Source organism: Mchenga conophoros, linkage group LG20 (assembly GCF_057382185.1).
Source record: "Mchenga conophoros isolate Kocher_MC1m ecotype Shallow Benthic linkage group LG20, M_conophoros_male_GT1.1, whole genome shotgun sequence".
Lineage (NCBI taxonomy): Eukaryota > Metazoa > Chordata > Actinopteri > Cichliformes > Cichlidae > Mchenga > Mchenga conophoros.
This window is the reverse complement of record NC_140545.1, coordinates 4,275,739-4,298,367: the sequence shown is the minus strand read 5'-3', so window position 1 is coordinate 4,298,367 and position 22,629 is coordinate 4,275,739. Positions and strand designations below refer to the sequence as shown.

The 22,629-nt window shown below is 40.4% G+C and overlaps 1 protein-coding gene across 1 annotated transcript; it reads right to left on the bottom strand.

Annotated features, from left to right (window-relative positions):
* Window positions 1-1,190: 1,190 nt before the first annotated feature.
* Window positions 1,191-22,626, bottom strand: gnai3 (guanine nucleotide binding protein (G protein), alpha inhibiting activity polypeptide 3). Its single transcript, XM_085260877.1, has 9 exons — window positions 21,919-22,626; window positions 14,669-14,711; window positions 14,100-14,241; window positions 13,859-14,016; window positions 12,846-12,974; window positions 5,748-5,877; window positions 5,103-5,256; window positions 4,530-4,739; window positions 1,191-3,201 (listed from the first exon to the last, which is right to left on the bottom strand). Exons 1-8 carry the CDS (start codon window positions 22,034-22,036, stop codon window positions 4,549-4,551), a joined length of 1,065 nt encoding a protein of 354 aa, XP_085117003.1. The 5' UTR covers window positions 22,037-22,626; the 3' UTR covers window positions 1,191-3,201; window positions 4,530-4,548.
* Window positions 22,627-22,629: the final 3 nt, after the last annotated feature.

Here is a 22,629-nt window from a genome sequence, read left to right as displayed (position 1 = left end):
CAATGCTGCTGTTATATAATTTCCCTAATCCAGTCAAAGGGGAAATGGCAGCGTAGGGAAGTTCATTAACAATAACCCTATTGAGAGAGCAAAACAAATTAAAGCGGTAATTAATCTGCTGGGTGAGATTCGCTCTAAGATTGTGCAGGGACGGATACACGAGGCATGACAGCAAGCAAGGGCAAAACACAGTGTAAACAATATCTGGAGCTTAAAAGAGGAGCTATGGTTTGACTTGAGTGAGCGGGATTGCTTCCTTTTTGTCTCTCATGATATATTAGCATTTCCAAATCAATGGAGAGTATGATTCTGTTCAAACAGCCGGAGAATGCCAACAGATTGTTACAGATAAATATCACATTATTATCCTCCCTATGAAATTAAAAGGTTTTGTCAAAAGTTCTTTTTTTTTAACAGAGCAAGGGATTTTCAACATAGCATTTCTAAACATGAAAGCATGAATTAGGTCTATTTTCACACAATAACACAATTATTTTAGAAAAAAAAATACCAGGTTCAATATTATTAGCCTGTAAAATCAAGTTAAAACTGAAGATTATTGTCCAGTTTATACACAGTATAAAAACTTCAGCAAGAGTTTTTGCTGTCACTTGGAAAACATCATGGAAAAACAAAAGAAATCAGCTTAGACTTGAGAAAAAGAATTGTTGATGTTCACAAAGCAGGAGATGGACATGCAAAGTTATTGCAGAGTTTCCAAGTGTCAAGAATCATGAAGAAATTCAGAGAGTGGCACCCAAAACAGAACAAGCCTGGCAGAGGTAGGAAGCAAAAGATTTCAAAGACTCTGGAAAGAAAACTAGTGAGGAATGTGTCTAAAGACCCCAGAACAACCGTCAACACACTCATGAATGATTTAGTCAAGTTGGGAATTGTAGTCTCAACTAAGACAATCACTAGAGCTCTCCACAGGAATGCACTGCATGTGAGGCTTGTAAGGCTGCAGACCAAAAACAATTCTACTTCTGCAGAAGAGACACTTTCAAGTAAGACTGTAGCATGCTAAGAACAACCTAGAGAAAGATTATAATTTAGACTCTGGTAGTTTTTGGTTTGTGTGAAATAATTTCGTTTCTGTGTGCAAAGTAAAATAATAAACATCTGCAGCTGTATTGGAAACTGTGTTAAAAATTTCCTTGCTCTGGGGGGGGGGGGGGGGGGGGGGGGGGGTAATAATTCTGTCCTCATCTGTATGTCATTGTCACTAAAGCCAAGGAAAAGATCAAAGTGATGTTCATCTATAAAGCAAAAAAACAAAATTAACTATTAAAAACACACGAGTGAGTCATCGCAAAGCCTTCTTAAAAAATATAACCGATTCTCAATTTTCTTTAAAGATTAACAGCTCTGGTTGGAACAAATGAGGCCGAGTGCTTTAGGCAGTAAACACAAGTGGAGCGATGGACCAACACATTGTTGGCTTTAGTCTGATGTTACCTGCTGACAACATGAAGTTTTAGAATGTCACAACCTATATCCTGCAAACTGAACATAAAAAATTGCACATTTTGTCTCAAAGAGTCTTTTCCTGTGTGCTGTCATGTTGACTCGTAGCTTGCATCTCATTTGAGTTTATTTCATGGTTTTACTCTCAAGCAGAGACAGCAGAGAAAGACAATTTGAGCTGTTTTGTGTGTGCAGCAGCTGGAACACACTGACCCTCAGCTCCAAACATACAGATGTGTCGCCGAAGTCTAAAAATACTGTTTCCAACCTGAATGACCTCAGTCTCTGCTCTGTTTCGGTGAGAATATGACTATATGGTTTACAGTGGATAGCATCTGGTTAGTGTTGCCTGTTATTTTGTTTTAAACCAGAAGAACAGTCAGACAGCTTTGAGCTATGAGGTTAAAACAGGGCCAGTACAACTGCTCAGATTTCAAGTGAGCTATACGTCCATCGGACACCTGCCTAACAATATACAGCTCTGACACACTGGACATAAGACATCTGCAGATGTATTATGGTGTTCTTTGGGTCCTGTAGACTGCAGGGTGGGTCCTTTTTGAATCAGTCTTATTGTTGTGAACTTCTAAGACGTTTGGAGGCTCAAAGGATAATTTAGGTGGTGCACGCTGGAGGGAGGCTACTTCCTTGATCCTTGGTCTGCAGCAATGTTTTTAGGTAGGCGATACATGTTGACATAGCATCTATATGAATCCCAGGATCCAGGGTTTTACCAGAAAATGTCATCACTTTACCTTCAGTGGTTTTAATCATGTGGCCAATCAGTAATAACCTTTGATGAACTTTGCTTTTGGGACCAGGCTGTGCAGGACTGTGCTCTACTGCAGAATATACAGCAGCAGTCTTCCTAAGTATTCAGTCTTCATGTACTGTGTGCATCTAAATGCCTTCATCAAACTATTATCCCAGTTTCACAGTTTAGTTTTTATATTTCTTTACTAGTATTCACAAGACGGCACATCGACCTTTTAAAGGCTACATAATATTTATATTGCAGGATCAATGAAAAACAAAACAGCACATCAAAATCAAATCCCTTCACTCACTGATTTCAATAAAGATGTTCAGTACAATGTGTTCATGTTAAAATAAAACAAACAAACAAACAGACAAACACCTATGCAGATATGGATGTGGCTACTGAGTTCCTTAGACTTCAGCTAACTAATCCCTGACCCAACTGCTTATATTTTATGTTTGACATCAAACTAATCACAAAAAACTTTGTACTATACATAAGATATGTCATTCATGCATCCCCCCAAAAATGGAAATTCTCCATAACTAAAAGTAAAAATTAAAAATAAAATACAACAGATGCAAATATTTAGTAACGTAATGTGCCACAGCTAAGACAAAACGCAACACGATGGTGAACAGAATAAACATTTTAGCCATAAAAACTGCAAAATGAAACGATGGATCTGATGAACAGGCAGTCAGTTTTGGTCCTTGTGCAGATGACAGCGAAACTATTAACCCGCCTGAGTGATGCAAAGATCTTAAATATGACAGGGATCATTTCACACGCTTTGCCCACTTTCATCCTCTCAGAGCACGCCACATCTTAAAAATCTATTAAGACAAATGTGATAACAGTTGCAAGTCCCAAAGTTAACGCAGTTTAGGTCCTGCAGCGTAGTCCTTAGTGACGCCTACTTTTGAATTTTCCCTCTGCAGAAAAGATCCCAGAAGTCCTGATTGTTCTGAAACCTGCAGGGAAATGAAAAGCTATCATTAATAGTTCAATCAGGAACATTATAGTAAAAATAGGATTGTTGTTCTATCAGCAGTCATTTATATTAGGCAGTATGGCTCTGTTCTGGGACCTCCCTGCAGGTATAAACAAAGACATGGAAAGCACCTGGTGAAAGAGAGAGAGCAGCAACAGCAAACCAGAACAGTTCGAGCATCAGTGACAACAGACATGACATTTATTCAGACAGAAATGGCACGAATAGCACTAAATGTAGGAGGTAGGTTTGCAAAGCGGCTTGCAGAGGCAACAGTAACTGTTTACTGGTAGAAGCAGCCTGCCAGAACTAGCATGCTCAAGGCTACAGAACACAGCATGTTTAACTACAAATACCCCAATCCTACCCTAAACTGTGGAACATGACTGTGGAACAGTTTTCCAGTAGACTCACAGCAACCTAAAGCAAACATCATTCAGTAAAAAAAAAGTAAAACATGCTTTTTAGTAAGTGTTAGTACTAAGTATTAGTATTTAGTAAGATTAGCAAGTATGTACGAGCTTTATTCTACTGCATTTCCGACTTAATGTCAGACTATTTTGCTTGTGCACATATTTGTGTGTGTGTGTGTATATATATATATATATATGTATATATATATATATATATATATATATATATATATATATATATATATATATATATATATATATATATATATATATATATATATATATATATATATATATATATATATATATATATGTATACACTCACACAATGTCCAAAATAAAAGGTTATCATCAAAATAATATAATTTAAATTAACATTTATAAGCTGCTTGTAACAGGCAGGGGTTTGACCCCTGGTTCCTCCAAACTGCTTTACATCCACAAGCAGACTGAAGGATCCACTGGAGGAAGATGCTGGACCTTGAATTTATTGACTGCATTTGCATTTGCGGCTGACTTGCACCCAGTGCATCCATCATCATCCATCATCTATGCGAGTGTGTGCATGATAGATGGATATAACCACCAGCATTTTTTTCACATATAAAAACTGTATTGATATAAGGCGTTGGTCTACCAGATCAGTTTTTAAATTGTCTGCTGCGCTCATCTGGAAGGAAACTTACCCAGGTCATGAAGTACAAAGCAAAGTGAACTGCAAACCTACCTCAGCACAGAATTTTCAAGGTCCTGTATGTTATACCTATGGATGCACTTAGGAATACACCAATCTCAGCCCATCCAAATGTACCAGGAGGATACATATAATCAATAAAGTTACCTCAAATCTTCAAATGATTATCTTCATATTCAAGCATTAATTCAGCATGCTGACCTGAAAGGCAGCCGTAGCTTCAGTAGAGCCCAATCTCCGTCAGGTTGATCTTGATGATGACATCAGTTACTGCGTCGAACACAAACTCCACATTCTTGGTGTCTGTCGCACATGTACGGTGTGTGTAGATATCCTTGATGTCCTTTCGTTTATTCAAGTCTTCGAACTGGCACTGGATATAATCTGCTGTCTCTTTGTATGTGCTCTCACCTACAGTGAAAGACAATAAATTGTTTAAGAAACATCCCCTTAACGATCTCTGGATCACCTAATTATACCTGTTTTTCTTTGTAGAGAACATCATACACAGACTGTCTGATTAGGAACAGTCTAGTTCAATTATGCACTTATTTAAAAGAGTATAGTATATCCCACAGCTTAAAACTTCATATATGTGTATGTATATATATATATATATATATATATATATATATATATATATATATATATATATATATATATATATATATATGCTGCAAATACATAAAATACAATAAAAATACAATAAATATTTTCTCAAAACATTAAAGCTTACACCATATAAGACCTTCCATAAACTAATGTTTGTCTCACCAGTGTACTCGGGGTAGCAGATAGTAAGGGGACTTCTGGTGATCTTCTCTTCAAACAAGTCTTTCTTATTCAGGAAAAGGATGATGGAGGTGCGGGTGAACCACTTGTTGTTGCAGATGGAGTCGAAAAGCTTCATGCTCTCATGCATCCGGTTCTGAGGAAAGAGCAGATGTGACTGTGACCCTAATTGGCATTTCTTGCAGAGGACATCTTGACCTGACACAAACTGAATATCATCAATCTGCTTTGCTTTTAGGGTCCCGTCACTGAGAAACCCGACTGGCACGGTGCCGGTTAGTGCCAGCTGGCGTCCACCCCTTGCTAGTTATGTTGACCTGAACCAACGGCTCTGTGTGAGTTATGAACAAAATGTACCACATGTACAAACAGTGAAGTAGGCCAACAATAGCGTACTTTACTGTGCTTGCAGAAAGTGCAGCCAATCACTGACACAGACAAGCCACAGAATCTAGTTCACTGTCACACTGTGTCGGCTTACCTGCACATTTTATGTAAGCAATCTTTCCCTTTCCTTCTATCATAAGATATGTAAAAAAGGCCAACAGTGTGCCAACAAGAAAACCCTATGCTTTATGATTTATAAAGTGGACCAGAATCGGAGTGTTCGCATCACAGTGCACTTACCATTTCCTCATCCTCAGCCAAGACGAGGTCATAGTCACTGAGGGCCACACAGAAAATGATTGCAGTGACTCCCTCAAAACAATGGATCCACTTTTTTCTCTCTGAGCGCTGACCTCCAACATCAAACATCCTGCGTACACATGCGCAAACAGATTCAGTTACTGCATAAACATTCTCTTTCATGCTCATATTACAGTTGTGATGTCTTTTTGTGTGTTTTCTACAAGGATGTGCACCAACACACACACACGGGGCACGCTGATGTCTGCACTCTCACATCTCATGTCTGTGCCTCGCTCTCCACCTGAGTACCTGAGAGGCAAGCCTAATCTATACTACGATTTTCAGCTGAAGCCGAAATGAAATTAGAGAGCACCGCGTTTTTCAACACCAATCGAGTGATTACACATTTTTAGATCCTGAGCATTTTTATGGGATTACAAATGAAGGGAGGCCAGGAAGGCTATTACACTAAACGTTTTACCAATATTTATAAGTACAGGAGCTATATAATGTAATAATGTGAAAGGACTGAAGCGATGTAATTCCATTAACAGCCACAAAGGTGGGTCATCTTGAGCTCAACAGCAGCAGCATTTGTGAGTTATGTAAGAGGTCGAAACCAGGTCTATGATTTTGTGAAAACAGCATCCACTAAGCAATTTTATTTTTCAATCGTGTTTTATCAGCATTTTATTTTTGAGCATCTTTGATGCTGTGACTACAAAGATGTTTCATTCCCAGGTGAGGCCTGTTCTCTCATTATTCTATAACAAATTAAGCACATAAAAGATGTGTGATTGAATCCAAGTGTTGAACTCGGATTTGATAGCTGTTCCCTGGAACTCTCAATATGTCGGTGCAAATGAAAGAGGCCATCGTTATATATATATATATATATATATATATATATATATATATATATATATATATATATATATTAGGGGTGCAACAATACACAAAATTCACGGTTTGGTTCGGTTCGATACTTTGGTGTCATGGTTCGATATTTTTTCGATACAAAAAAAACGTTCATGCCTTTTTAATTTGTCATTTATTAAATTTTCACGGCACATTCTGCACTACATCTCTGTGCGTTCATCATTTGTTTGAAGCCAGCTCACCTCCTGCAACTACTTTTCCGAGAATACGTGCTTCTTTTGTGGTTCGGACTCCTGACATTTCTTTGGAGGTGGAGGAACATCACAGTAATTGCTTAAAGGAGCTTCTTCGACATCTTTAAGAGTTCTAAACAAATGTCTGTCCTCCTCCTGAAAATCTTATGTATGCAAACACGCGTTGCAACTTCTTATCTTGTGCCTGTTTTTTATTTTGACAGCGAATGCGCACCTGCGGACCACTTATGTGCAGCCTTGGTTATTTCGCTTGTCATATTGCAGCCACAGAAATTCTTTTGTCCATGAAACCATAAAGCTGCACTTTCTTTTTGCCTTATGGTCTGATTTGTCATAACTTTTCGGTTTTGTGGTAAGCTTTTCTTTGGCTGCCACTTCTTCACCCTGACCTGTCTTATTTGGCTCAGCAGAACTAAAATATTGTGGCGAGCTCAGACAAGGAGGAGACGAAGGTATCGTTTGGTCTTGCTTCCCGTGAGCTAGCCAGGGAGCACAGCCGTTTATTGACATCTGCAGAAGAACACTGCCGCTAGCTAACTGCTCAGCGAGGCAACAGCACAGCAACAACAACAACAACACACAGGGCGCCCTCTGACCCCGGAAGGACACACCGTCGCAGCGAGAGGGCGTCACCCGTCACTATGGCAACATAAACAAAACATAACTGTACAAACAGAACCCCGAACAGCCCTGACCCACTACATAGCCCCCACCTAAGGGGTCAGTCGTCCCCGACGACAGTGCAGCCTAGGCGGAGTAGTCGAACGCAGATTCACTGAGCACAGGGCAAGCTAGCGAGACAGAAGTTAAGCTCTCCTTGCAACATGGCAAATTGAACCTCCCCCACCCTCATTCAGATCTGGCGTTTGGAACTATTTTGGTTTTCATGTGACGTATGACCCTGAAGGTAAGCGCGTCATGGACTAAAGTAAAACAGTATGTTGGATGTGCCACGCAATGCTCAATTACATGGGTGGGAGCTAGTGTGTTAGCACAGTTAGCTCGTGTTGGCCGTCCAGCCCCATGCATGGGCGATCCGCGGTAGCTCGTTAACGGAGATTTGCTGTGTTGTGGCGTTAACGTCATTTCAACGAGATTTACGCTGACAGCACTAGTGGGAACACAACAAATATGACTGCACATTTATGCTGACATTATCCTAGTGCAAAGACAAGTGGAAGCAGACAAAAACAACAAGCACGCATGCTACAAACTTTACCCGAGTCATTTAGACAGCCGTTAGCACATGATTCTTCTTATGGGGACCTGATATGTTTAATATGCTGCTGAGAATATAGCCCAGAAGAAGTGTATAGTATAGCTTTTATTTTGGAAAGAGCCATTTCTCTGTAATAAACTCTCTTTTCCAAAGATGAGTGATTCCTCAATCAGATACAGGGCTCCTGCCCGACGTCCCGGGGCTAGCGATTTTTCCAGTCGGGCTACCAAAATCTATCTCTGCCCTGCCCGTCAGGCTATCGTAGGAAGGAAAAATATATGTCAATGCTTTTGCATTCTTTCGGAAATGTAGCTGGGTAATTATGCCATTGGCATCGGTGAGCCACTGTCAATATGTGATATATTGAAATCGCGTTTGAATTTGCGCTTGTTTTTTGCTTTCACTTTGCAATCGCGTGAACTGTGTATAGAGAGCGACAGCACTGATTGGTGAGTGATGATAATTTGCGCACCAATTCCTCTGACATCGTCTTATCAATCGTTAGCTTACTATGCAAACATGACAAGTGAAATCTCCCGCAGCAAGCTTAAACATGTGAGAGGTTGATCGCGCAGAGAATCGCTGAGCGTTATGTGAGTGCGTGTGTAAAAGCAGCAGGATACATATTGTAGCGGGTCAGGGCTGTTCGGGGTTCTGTTTGTACAGTTATGTTTTGTTTATGTTGCCATAGTGACAGGTGACGCCCTCTCGCTGCGACGGTGTGTCCTTCGGGGGTCAGAGGGCGCCCTGTGTGTTGTTGTTGTTGTTGTTGCTGTGCTGTTGCCTCGCTGAGCAGTTAGCTAGCGGCAGTGTTCTTCTGCAGATGTCAATAAACGGCTGTGCTCCCTGGCTAGCTCACGGGAAGCAAGACCAAACGATACTTCCGTCTCCTCCTTGTCTGAGCTCGCCACATTTGTGTCAGAAGTGGGATGATGGTGGCACCCCATGTTCTGACCCGAGGGACATTTGCTGGACTTTGTGTGGGGTAATGGGGTCGTCGGGGACGACTGACCCCTTAGGTGGGGGGTATGTAGTGGGTCAGGGCTGTTCGGGGTTCTGTTTGTACAGTTATGTTTTGTTTATGTTGCCATAGTGACGGGTGACGCCCTCTCGCTGCGACGGTGTGTCCTTCCGGGGTCAGAGGGCGCCCTGTGTGTTGTTGTTGTTGTTGCTGTGCTGTTGCCGCGCTGAGCAGTTAGCTAGCGGCAGTGTTCTTCTGCAGATGTCAATAAACGGCTGTGCTCCCTGGCTAGCTCACGGGAAGCAAGACCAAACGATACCTTCGTCTCCTCCTTGTCTGAGCTCGCCACAATATTTTAGTTCTGCTGAGCCAAATAAGACAGGTCAGGGTGAAGAAGTGGCAGCCAAAGAAAAGCTTACCACAAAACCGAAAAGTTATGACAAATCAGACCATAAGGCAAAAAGAAAGTGCAGCTTTATGGTTTCATGGACAAAAGAATTTCTGTGGCTGCAATATGACAAGCGAAATAACCAAGGCTGCACATAAGTGGTCCGCAGGTGCGCATTCGCTGTCAAAATAAAAAACAGGCACAAGATAAGAAGTTGCAACGCGTGTTTGCATACATAAGATTTTCAGGAGGAGGACAGACATTTGTTTAGAACTCTTAAAGATGTCGAAGAAGCTCCTTTAAGCAATTACTGTGATGTTCCTCCACCTCCAAAGAAATGTCAGAAGGAGTCCGAACCACAAAAGAAGCACGTATTCTCGGAAAAGTAGTTGCAGGAGGTGAGCTGGCTTCAAACAAATGATGAACGCACAGAGATGTGGTGCAGAATGTGCCGTGAAAATTTAATAAATGACAAAAAGGCATGAACGCTTTTTTTGTATCGAAAAAATATCGAACCATGACACCAAAGTATCAAACCGAACCGTGAATTTTGTGTATTGTTGCACCCCTAATATATATATATATATATATATATATATATATATATATATATATTATACATATACATTATACATGTGTGTGTGTGTGTGTAGGGTATATTCATCAACAAACTTCAACGTATCCAGAACTCTGCTGCCCGTATTATTACTAGGACTCCCTCTGCTCACCACATCACCCCTATCGTGAAGCAGCTTCACTGGCTCCCGGTTCAACTCTGCATTAATTTCAAAATACTCCTCTACACATTTAAGGCTATTCATTCTCTCTCCCCACCATATCTCTCTGACTTGGTACAGATCTCCATCCCATCCCGGTGGGTGGGGGGGCTTTTAGTTGCTCTGCCCCTCGACTTTGGAATTACTTACCCCCTGACCTTAGATACATCAGTTCTTTCCCCCTTTTTAAGTACACCCTCAAAACCCACCTGTTCAAGATAGCCTACTCGGTATAACTACTCCATGCTCTTAAACTTTGTTTTATTATTGTGCTCATTTCCTGTTTTTATGCTTGTCTTATTTGTTCTGTAAAGTTGTCTTGAGTGTTTTGAAAGGCACTTTTAAATAAAATGTATTATTATTATTGTTGTTGTTGTTGTTGTTGTTGTTGTTGTAATTATTATTATACAGATATAGGATCAAAGCGAGCCTTTTTATTTGTAAAAAAAAGGAACGGACTGGCCAGCTCAGCGACACCAAAAGACCTGAAACAGGTCACAACTAAAGTGCACAATGACAGAGTTATTTCCATGGTAAAAAAAACCAAACATTTGGCAACATCTAAACTAGAGATGGACCGATCCGATATTACGTATCGGTATCGGTCCGATACTGACCTAAATTACTGGATCGGATATCGGAGAAAAATAAAAAATGTAATCCGATCCATTAAATATCACGAAAGCACCTCACAAAACTTGCAACACGCCGTAACTCACCTCAGAACGTTAGCAGTCGGAGCAGTATGCGTCACGTGATAGAGCGGCTGTGGCATGCGGGACCTGTCGGTGGTCTGGATAGCATTTGGAGCTTCGCTAGCAACCTGGCATTTCATCTCCGACAAAGTTATCCCCGAGAGAAGTAAAGCACGTGTGTAAGTCCATCTCTGAATGTTTGTAAAGCATTCCCACGTTAAGCTTAATGAGCGACTGCCTCTCGCTCTCCGGCTGCTACTTCAATCATGAAACTGCTTAAATGATCAGCTGATCGGCTTTTCTGTCGCGAGTCTGTCTCTCTTGTTTGTTTTTGGTCCACTTTGCACCAGAAAGAGGAAACCAGCGGCTGAACAACAGCAGCACGTTTAAGCTTGATAAGCTGTTGTTACAATTTATTTAATATTACTTTCTACTCCAGGATCTTTTTCTACGTAGCTGACGGCTGGTAACTGTGCAGGGGCGGATCTAGCAAAGTTTAGCCAGGGGGGCCGATAGGGGATTAACTGGGAAAAGGGGGCACAAAGACATACTTTTCTTTCTTATTCTCATTTAAAATGTCGAGCTTTTAATAAATAATTATCTGACACCCAAAGTTTTAATTTGATGTAAAATGAATAGAAGTCAATTACTGTATATAGTAACTATTAAGTCTAATATATATACCCTAGTAAGCTATAGTACTTTTTACTTTGGGAAGGTACCATCTGTGCAGTCTGCAATTTTGTTGAAGAAAGATGTTGAATCTATTTAATATTTCTTGAAAAAGAATTGATTTCTGTGCATTTTTTTTTCACACTGCATCAAATTAAGGTTGATTACGTCGATTAAGCATCATGAGGTGGAGCGTGAGGGGTGGTTCCCTATTTTTTATTTATTTATTTTTGTTGTTGCTGGGAGTTGGAACCCTATTAGTTAGGTTGCTTAATATTTACGCTAAGTACTCTTTAAAATACCAGAATAGGGAGGATGGTGTAGGTCTAAGTTTATTAGATTGATCAGTATTGCTGAACTATGAAATATTTTTTTGTATACAGGTATAACAGAATAGCTTTAGTGTAGTTGTTATTTTAAACTTGAGTATGAACTTGCAGACTTGCAAAATGCAGCAAGATATTTTAAAAAACAGTTTTGTTGATTAAAAAACACTATATCGGATTCATATCGGTATCGGCAGATATCCAAATTTATGATATCGGTATCGGTATCGGACATAAAAAAGTGGTATCGTGCCATCTCTAATCTAAACAGGTCAGCAACACTTTTAACAAGCTAGCTGTCAAGGTCTACAATTGAGAGACACCTTTAAGAATGGAAAAACAGAGGGTTTACAACAAGGTGCAAACCACTGGTTACACTCAAGAACATGAAGAGCAGAACAGACTTTGCCGGGAAACAAATTCTGGACAGATGAAAACAGGATCAACTTGTCCCAGAATGATGGGAAGAAAAAAGTATGGAGAGAAACATAAAACATCCTCTGTCAAACAGAGTAGAGGCAGTGTTATGGCATGGGCATGTACGGGTGCCGCTGGAACAAGCCCACTAGTGTTTACTGATGATGTGATTGCTGATTGAAATAGCAGGATGAATTGCGAAGTGTACAGGGCATTGCTCTCTTTAATTAACACAAATACTTTTTGTGTTATGTAACTGTTTCACACAGGGAAGTCTTTTTGCACTCGACCATTACAATTTACATAAAAAACATAAACAAGAAAAGCCTAAAAATAGTCCTTATTTCCTGAAGTAGAATCCGCTCTCTGTGTTGGGAACTGCTCTGTTGAGTCTACAATGAAGACATCTAGGTAAATGTTTATAAATATAGTAAACCAGTATAGACAAGAGCTGCTCAATAAGTCGCCCAAAGGAGGCCCTTTGTGAGCAATATGAAGCTGTACTAACTTGAAGTTGAGTTCTTTGAACGTGAAGTGAGTTTCAACGATCCCGGTGGTCTTCACACGTGTGCGCAAAACATCCTGCTGAGTTGGGATGTAATCTGTCTGGCAGATTCTCTCCATTTCGTTCAGGTAGCTGAGGGACAGAAAAAAAGTAGTATGCATTCAGCAGGGTGTAAAATACATTTTTAGGCTTTCCACAACAGAATCTGCTGAATACTCTGCTGAAAATCTGTACATACATATGATATGTTTGTTTGTTTGTTTTCTTTTATTGCCAAATATTTCCAAAAATGCTAGTTTAATGCAGAGTAACAAATGTTTGGTCATGCGGAGATCATCCTGCATGCACACATCTGAGGACGCCACAAAATGATACTAAATATGGGCTCATATTTTCGTGGATGATAAACACTGACTCCTTTTGGGTTGAGTATAAACAGTCTATCTCTACAGGCTCTTCTTTTCTCATAGTGTGGACACAGAGTCATGACAGCCCGCCTGTTTTGACAACAAAGAGAGTGTGTCCTTCACGCTAAGCTACGCTACGTTTTCTTTTCAGGACGAGTGTGATATAAACGCTACAGAAGCACAAAAGAACCTTGAGCCTCGTCTGATTGGTAATTAAAGTCTAAGCTATATTTAGCTCAAACTTCCCATCAGGTGTTCTCATTCTGAGTTTCACTTTAATAACAAACTGTTTTGCCCAAATGCCTCTAAGCGGAGGGCTGCAATTTCCATTTGCCTGTTTCTCCTTCGTTTCTTGCCCTGTTTCAGGAATGCAGTCCGTTGTGCAACAAGCCGACACAGGACTTCGAGGAACAAGACACATCTTGCCTCTCTGTGTTTCAAACATGAAGCAGGAGAGCAGCTTTTAGTCAAAGCTGTCACACTCCAGGTGACGAAGAAAATGCAATGATAAAACTTTTCTTGAGAAACCGATTTATATTGACTGTGTTATGACTGCAGTCATCTGTGTGTCAGCTCATCTAATATCTATGTGGAGAAGTGAGTGCTCACTATGCAGCCGAGTCGTTGAGCTGGTACTCTCGAGATCGATCGAAGCAGGCCTGAACTCCAGCATCGCTCCACAGCCTCTGGATCACGCTGGTCAGCTCTGCGGACATCACCCCTTCATCTGCTGAACTCGCCAGGGCAAACAGCTGGCGAGCGTCATCCTGGCAACACGAATAACTGCTCACATCGTAAAATTCTCTCTTTGAACGTCATCTTTTATGTCGACCCAGTGCAGTTAGCTTACCGCTCGCGCCTCGTCTCCGAAATCTATCTTCAACTGGCCCATTGCCCTGATGATGGCCATGATGGACTGGATGGTGTTGCTGTACACGACCACTTTGTACTGCTTGCACTCCTCTTCTGAGTAGCCATCTTCATGAATGATCCTGACACAGACACAAAATCCAAACAGGATTTTAGAGCTCGTGTAAATATTTGACAGTGTTAACAATGTGGCCTTAACAAATGTGGGGCAAATTGCACATTAGGAAAGTTTAATGCTTGTACTGTCGTTAATGCTGGAATTTGAGCTTCACTGAGCATACAGCATGGCTAATGTGGGAACTGGGGGGCTCTATTCAGGCCCTGCCAGGCTACAACCGGCCTCTGAAGCCATTGTTTAAAATGTTATTCACAAAGGCCCTGAGTGGAGCGCAATGAGGCTCCAGATCTGCTTTCCCATAAAAATGTGCTGCAGCTATACGAGGAGCTGGGACTGTCTTTCACCAATGTAGAAAATAAATAAATAAAATAAATAAATAAATAAAGGTTTCTTCCAGGAAGAAGGCGTTTGATACACAAGTTGTAACTTACTTCATCTGCTTAACTATTGTGCTTTTCCCAGATTCTCCAGCACCTGCAAAAATGGACAGTATTTACAAACAAATAAATAAATACAAACATGAAAGCTACTACAGAATGTCTTACAGTCTAGTCCCCTGTCACATGGATCACACCAGCTTTTCATAACAGCTGAACTTAATCCCATCTCATTTAATCATACATCCCACAGTGTGTGGCATGTTTGCACCAAAACCACCAGGAAAAAAGCTTCTTTGTGATGAATTTCAGAAACCAAACTGGACCCTGGGGGGAGTGCAAACAGTCATGTAGTACTCACTTGCTCGAAATCAACTGGCTGCACCACTCAGCAGTTTCTCAGCGTGAGCACATTCAATTTTCCTTCATCACCGGAAATAGACAGTCACCAACGTCATGTAGAGGAATGAGACGCTAACTGCTTACTGCAAACCGTAATAGCCCAGATAACAGTGAAGGAGCACAGTGAGTCGTTCGATGAGCTGGTGCACTTGATTCAAAATAGTGGGAATCTGCGACAAACAATGAACTGATGGCAGTGGTGATGTCAAAGCCGCACCAAGCTTCCATTATAATAAATGATACCGTAATGATGATGAGTAGGGAGGGATTTCACATGAACAATCATTATAGTATTTCTACAATAATCACCCAAACAGGAAACAGTTGTCACGCTTCTGGCTGAAACTGTGTTTTTCCACTGGAGAGACAGTCCCAGATATCACGCTGGTCTGGGCGTTTGAGAGCAGTTAGGCCATAAAAATACAGAATATGAATCAAACAGGATGTCAGCAAGTTGACCCCCCCCCCATCCCCTCCAATAACAAACATAAACTTGTTTTCTGGCTCAAATCCAATGTTGCAGTATGAGAGGGGATGATCCTTTTCTCTTTTTTATATTAGATAGATAGATAGATAGATAGATAGATAGATAGATAGATAGATACATACATACATACATACATACATACATACATACATACATACATACATACATAGACGAACATTATTCAGTCACCTAGATCCACCTTTTCCTGCTTTTTACAGCTAACTGCACCTGTTCTTACACATGTTACACTGAAAAAAAGGGATTGGCCAGCTCTTGGATTTATGTAAGCATCTTGCGTGTATTTAGCACAATTGCCTCATGGTTTAAAGTTAAGTGTAACTATATAGTGTAGAAACTACATAATATGCAGAGCGGGTAGATTAAATTTTTCATATCATGTTCGAGTGAAGTAAGTCAATAAAATTAAAGCAATGTTAAATCTTGCGACACTGCAAGGGATTTCAGTCTTGCACGCTTTGGATCGTGGTTTGAGGAAGGCATCCATCTCAGTCAAGTCGAACAGCTGCCTCTACTTTTTTTGGTAAACCGAAAGAAGTAAATTGGGTGGTTGTTACATTAAAAAAAAGTCTACCTTGTAATTTGAACACAAAATTTTCATGTTTCTATCTTGAACGTAATTAAATCATGTAGGATCTGTACGAAATTCAACAACTTAATTTGTTCTTGTTGAGATGACCTGATACAATCTAGTAAGAGTGGTTAGTTGCTGGACTCATGAACATTAACAAGATCACATGAGATTTCAAACTGCAGGAAAATCACTAGAACGTCTTGATGCATTCTCAGTCATCCAGGAAAGTAAATCTCCAAAAGTTGATTCTGTTCATCTGGACGTAGCATTTTGTGGGATGAGTGACGAAATGTTTCTCCCACAAAACGCTACGTCCAGATGAACAGAATCAACTTTTGGAGAAAATCACTAGAGTTACAAGAGGCAGACAACTACAGACACACACACACACACACACAACGTGTATGCTATTGCTTTTTATTGTGTTTTAACCTGCATGTCAAGGACAAAAACGTACAGAAAATTCCGCATCAAGCCTTGAAATCATAGCTTTCCTACTTATGTCCAGCCTGGATTGGTGACATGGTGGTTAGTGCTGTTGCCTCACAGTAAGAAGGTCCTGGAATCAAATCCACAATATGGCTAGTTTGCACTGATTTCTCTCTGGGTATTCTGGTGTCCTCCCACAGTTAAAAGTCATGCAGTTACAAGAGTTAGCTTAGGTTGATTAGTGATTCTAAATTCACCATAAATGTTAATGCAAACGGTTGTTTGTCTCTATGTGATTCACTGGTGAGCTGTCCAGTGTGTACCATGCCTCGTAACCTAGCCCCCCTGCAACCAGGATATAGGAGGATGTTAGTTGTTGTAGACCCATTCAACTTTTATGTTAACCAGACTCTAGACTTTGTTGAACATTATGTAATATGAAGTCAACATGTAGTATTTAAGTGATCAAGTAGTACTGTGGTAAAGGTTATTGAATAGTGTTGAAATAAAATGACAAAATTGTGAAGGATTAAAATATTCCAAGAGCTCAACTTACTTCATCTAAACATGTTTCAATCACGTTTTATGAACACAAAATGCACAGGTTTATTGACTATGAATAAGTTGAGTTGATTTAACTCAGTTGTTTAAGTTTCTGCCAAAGCAAAACGTTTGTGTGCAACCAATGTCCATTATTGAATCAAGTAAATCCAACATGGCCTTTTTTTCAGTGTACGTGTGAGCGGACCTGACAAAAGACACGTAAGGTGCATACAATAATATTTTAGTCAAAACAATTTCATGTGTAAGTGTAAGTGTTGAGAAAGCTTCCCAATAAGCGTTGCACAGAATATAACAAAGATGAGGGCACACCAGTGAGAGAGTGAGGGGAGAAGCCAACAGGGAAAATATTGTCATCGTCATCTGAGCTGTGTAGTCACTTCACAAAAGGTTACATTAACGTAAAAAAAGAAAAGAAAAGTAAAAAGATTATTGTAAATGTAACTAAATGTTTTGAAATATGGGCGACTGCTTTCTTCCTTAACCTCCTAGGACCTGGCGTCCACATATGTGGACATCACATTTTGGGTTATTTAGACCAAAAGACTCGATTTTGCTCTACAGAGCCTGATATCCACTTACGAGGACATTATACTGCTACTGTTCTATCAAAATTTTAAACTAATATCCTCATTTGTGGCTCTCATTTTCTTAGAAACAAAAAGTAGGTAAAAAAAATCTGGTAATTGTTTGTTTTTACATTCATCAGGTCCCAATCAGCCCAAATATCAAACAGAAATTAAAAATGCATGCAATGGAAGAGTTTGGGTCTTAGGAGGTTAAAACACCCAGTAAGCTACATTGTCTTAACACAATGAATCCCTCAAAATGAGACACATTCCCATTGCCAGTCAGGAATCTACAGCAGATGAAGTTTGTCAAGGAGGCTCAGAATACAGTATCGTGTTCAGATGGACGGCCAGCAAGAATAAAATCCATGAATTCTTTGGTTAAGCTGTCAGCAGCCAGAGAGATTTATGCTCATCGGGCTCATCAGACAGAGGGGAGAAGACAAAGTGTGTTGATCCCACTTCTCAGTTCTGTCAGCAACCAGTTCTCTCATTCATGGCATTTTTGGCTGATTGTCAAGCATGGCCTGCTGCCAATTAAAAAACCAACTTTACACAGGGAGCCAGAAACACAGGCAGGAATTAGACTCCAAACCAAGCCTCATTTAACAACAATCTGAAATGCAGATTTAAAAAAAAAAAATTGTTTGTGGTCAAATAGGAGACTGTTCATTGGATGGGTTAGCTGGCTCTAAGGTTTTGTGGTTTTGAATAAAGCACAGCAGCTGAAGTCCTCTTTGTTCTTCCCATGAACTCTCCTCTTCCCGTACAGACAGGGAGTGAAGGGCACTGCCTGGAAAAATCTCTGAGGTCAAAATTTGACAATAAATCTTTCCATACAGTAAGAGTTTTGCCTGAATTTAGTATTATAGCGCCACATTTTTCCACCTGAAGTCAATCCTCGTATATCTGCTGGTAGGATTTGTGTGTATCCAAAACCCACATATGTGACTTCATGTGGAATCTATTTTTAACCTAGCAGCTTTATTTTTTCCCAAACAACAGCCATGCTGTAGTCTATTAACCTAACAGTGGAGAAAAAATAAAAGGTAACCTAACACTTGTAGGCAGTAATGGCTCAAAAAATACAGTAAGTAGATTTACTGGCAGAGTTTAGTTCTGTCTTATCTTTTAAATCAAGGTACAAAAAATCATTGCAGACACAAAGGACAGCGCACTGATGGAAAAGCTGCCTCATTGTGAGAAAAATGCCTCTATCCAGAATGTGACACAGAACACAAACAAGGGGGGAAAAGCAGGAAATCAGATATAGAGAAGCATGAAAATCATCTCAGTCTTGATCAACAACCGCAAATGTTCACACAGTGCAGTTCCTGTTAGTGGAAAATATTCATGTTAAGTGAGGTTAAGTGGGTGGTGCCTAAAAAACAAAACGTTATTTCAGGGTATTACGTTACACTTTGTCTCTCCAAAAAAAAAAATCACAGACAATATCTTTACCTTTGATTATCTTTCTGATTTACCACCACAGTTACAGTAATTGACAAATTCATTTGTTCCTTTGAACTGTCCAAGCTGAATCATGAATAAACACTTTCTACAGTTTTATGAGTAGATTTTCCACCATCATTAAAAACTGTAATTTACAAACAGCGCTATGTTCTGGCATCCTGCTGCGTGACGAAATTAACACTCACTGGCCACTTTGCTCTTTAACAAAAATATCTAATCAGCTGATCACATGGCAAGAAGTCAATGCATTTAGGCACACAGATATGATCAAAATGACCTGCTGACACTCAAACTGCGAATCAGGATAGAGAAGAAAGGTTGTTTAGGTGACTCTGAACGTCATGCATGGTTGTTGGTGCCAGACTGGCTGATCTGAGTGTTTCAGAAACTGCCGATCTACTGGGATTTTCCTTCACGATGATCTCTAGGGTTTACAGAGCATTGCCCAAAAAAGGGAAAATATCCAGTGAGTGGCAGCTCTCTGGGCTAAAACGCTTTGTTGATACAAAAGGTCAGAGGAGAAAGGTCAGACTGTTTAGAGCTGATAAGAAAAGCAACTCAAAAGTAACTCAAATAATCACTGGATACAATCAAGGTATGCAGAAGAGCACGTTTGGATACACAACATGTTGTACCTTGAAGCAGATGGGCTACAGCAACGTAACACCAATGCGGGTGCCGTTCCTGTCAGCTAAGAACAGGAACTTGAGGCTACGAGTCATACGACCTAACCAAAATTGCACAATAAAAGTTTGGAAAAATGATGATGAGTCTTAATTTGTGCTGCAACATTCAGACAGTAAGGTCAGAATTTGACACACTTCTTTTCACACTTGTTTAAACGCGACAGCCTTCCTGAGTACAGTGGCTGACTCTATCCATGCCATTATGACCACGGTGTACAAATCTTCTGATTGGTCATTCCAGCAGAATAACGCCCCAGGTCATTTCACAAAGCTCAAATCATCTCAAAGTGGTTTCTTGAACATAACAATGATCACTGCACTCAAATGGCCTCCACAGTCTGCGCATCTCAATCCAACAGAGCACCTTTGGGACGTGGAGGAAGATTTACATCATGAATGTGCAGCCGTGTGATGCTGTCATGTCAATGTGAACCAAAATCCCTGTGGAATGTTTTTTTAGCACCTTGTTGAATCATGAAGAGTTAAAACAGGAGATTATACCTGCTACTAGCAAAGTGTACCCAAAGAATGGTATGTTACGTATGATATTGTTACGTGAATAAAACTGTGTGTTAGACAGCGGTCTCATATAGTGACAAACAACATCTTCCACCTCTCTCCTTTAGTTTTACGACCCATAACTCTTCTTCTGCTTTGGTTTACGCCCATTCCTAAATCTCTGTATCATATTCTTGTGATCATCTTCACATATAGTTCATTATATTGAAATGACAGCGATTAGCATTCAGTATGAGTGTGAACAGCAAAGTTAATATGTTGCTCATCTGGGAGCGTTTACGATATGATATTTTCTGTTATACTAATACTTTAGGCAAGGTCAAACACAGTAAAGGATGTTTAATTGTCTGGTTGGTTCACTTTCTGCACTGATAAGTCTTTTTTTTGTTTTAAACAACAGATGGCACAAAAAATATCACAGTCGTCTCTCTGCTCAGTTTAGAAACAAAATACCACAAATCTGGGCAGGCCCAGATCAACAGACCATAAAATTTTAATGGAGCTTTTTGATGTTGATGTTCTCCTTCTTTTTCCAGAATGGAAAACAAAAGAATCTACCCTGTTGTCTCAAGTTTAGGCAAGTCCGATGGTATTTACATGAATATTTTAACAGACATCATATTCAATTACAGGATCTTTCTCTGTTCTTACACATTTACACCATGAAATACATCCACAGGCACAGAGAATAAAAACACTAAGCCTTGTTAGACTGGGCTAATTTAATACCCCACACCCACAGTGACAGTGTAACAATACAGCATACAGTTATAGCATGCTGAAATCTGCACACACTGTGAAGATAAGGCCTGACTTTTTGTGTGGTCGGCAGGATCCTCTGCCTGAAATTCACCACAGCAACAAACTGCTTTGGCTAAAGACAAAACGATTCTAAAAGAAGTTAAATTACTACATTTAGAAATGACTATGGTGAAGAACACTAAAAATATGCAGACCTTAAATAATGAGCGGATTAACTGATTGGGTTGCTCATTCATTTAACTGCATATGCAGGCATATCAGTCTTGGTGTGGCTGCAGGCTGTATGCACAGATTGCCAGTGCAGCACAGCTCATCACAGGTGGACACTTTTGTCCATGAACTTGTGATAATGTCAAGCTCAGCTCTTTCAGAAGCTCCAATACAATTCATTTTAAATGCACTTGTTCTCAAGTACCAGAACAGACTGACCCCAGACCAGCTTTTACCTGCAGCTCTAAATCTGTAAGCACTGATGTAAAACAGACCCGAGGCAAGTGACAACACTTGTCAGCTCTGGGCATGTACTCCCAATTTCAGCAATGCAACACAGACTGAAAACCAATGAGGTGGCTAAGGACTTGCATTTGCCCTCTCACCACCAACATCTGGTTTACTTCTGAAGGAAGAGGAGAAGCGATGAGCCGCAGCTGCTTAAAGCTGACAGGAGGAGGGGGAGGGAGGAGTGTTTGGAGTCAACCTAAAACCTAAAACGATCCCACACTAAAGAAGTGAATATTAAAAGTGGACTTCTCATACAGTCGTGTGATGACACAACATCTGCTGTACATAAAAAAAGAGAGAGAGACTGTAAATAAAGTTCATACCGAGTAAAAGTAGTTTCACTTCTTTGGAGGATTTGTCTCTGTCTTCTCGCAGGTTTTTATCAATCATTTTACTCCTCTCCACCGCAGCTTTGTCCTCGGCGCTGATCGTGCACCCCATTTTTTTTTCCTTCAAACTAATTCTTAGGCGACGGACTGTGGTTTCAGCAGCTCATAAGTTGAAAACACCGTCCAACGAGCTCTGAGCTCGGCGTGAGCTGAAGTTCCCCAACGCAGGGCGAAGCCGAGAGAGAGAGGGGGGGAAAGGCGTTGGCACAGGAGCCTCAGTCCAACTAAACCCACAGTCTGATGCTGCTGAGCTCGCACAGCTCCAGGCCATTCACTACCAGGAGACTATCAAATATAACTTTTCAAATCATAAAATACTTTAATCCAATTTATCGACACTTACAGCTAAAATCATATAAATAAAAAGAAAGAAAGTAAATATGAAAACTGTGTGAAAATCAGGAGCCAAATCCAGCGTTTCCGGTGAAAAAGTCCAATAAAAACTACCAAATGTTCTTTTTCGCCCCCCAAAAAGTGACTGCCGCACAGCGGAGCGTCCAACCAGCTGATCCAGCTGCGGACCAAGAAAACCCTGCTGAAAAGGGAAAATTGACGCTCACCACGGGGCTGACGGGAAATGTAGTCAACTCCATTCAACCTGCTATGTAGCCTATTTCTGCCTGTGTTCCTAGAAGTAATGCTCGT

Bases quoted from the DNA above. Each gene is read 5' to 3' on its own strand.
- gnai3 (XM_085260877.1), bottom strand. From the start codon at position 22,036: ATGGGGTGCACGATCAGCGCCGAGGACAAAGCTGCGGTGGAGAGGAGT. The intron at 14,242-14,668 runs GTAAGTTACAAC...TGTCTGTGTCAG, and splicing joins ACAATAGTTAAGCAGATGAA to GATCATTCATGAAGATGGCT. The intron at 5,878-12,845 runs GTTAGTACAGCT...ATGTGTACGCAG, and splicing joins TTCAAAGAACTCAACTTCAA to GATGTTTGATGTTGGAGGTC.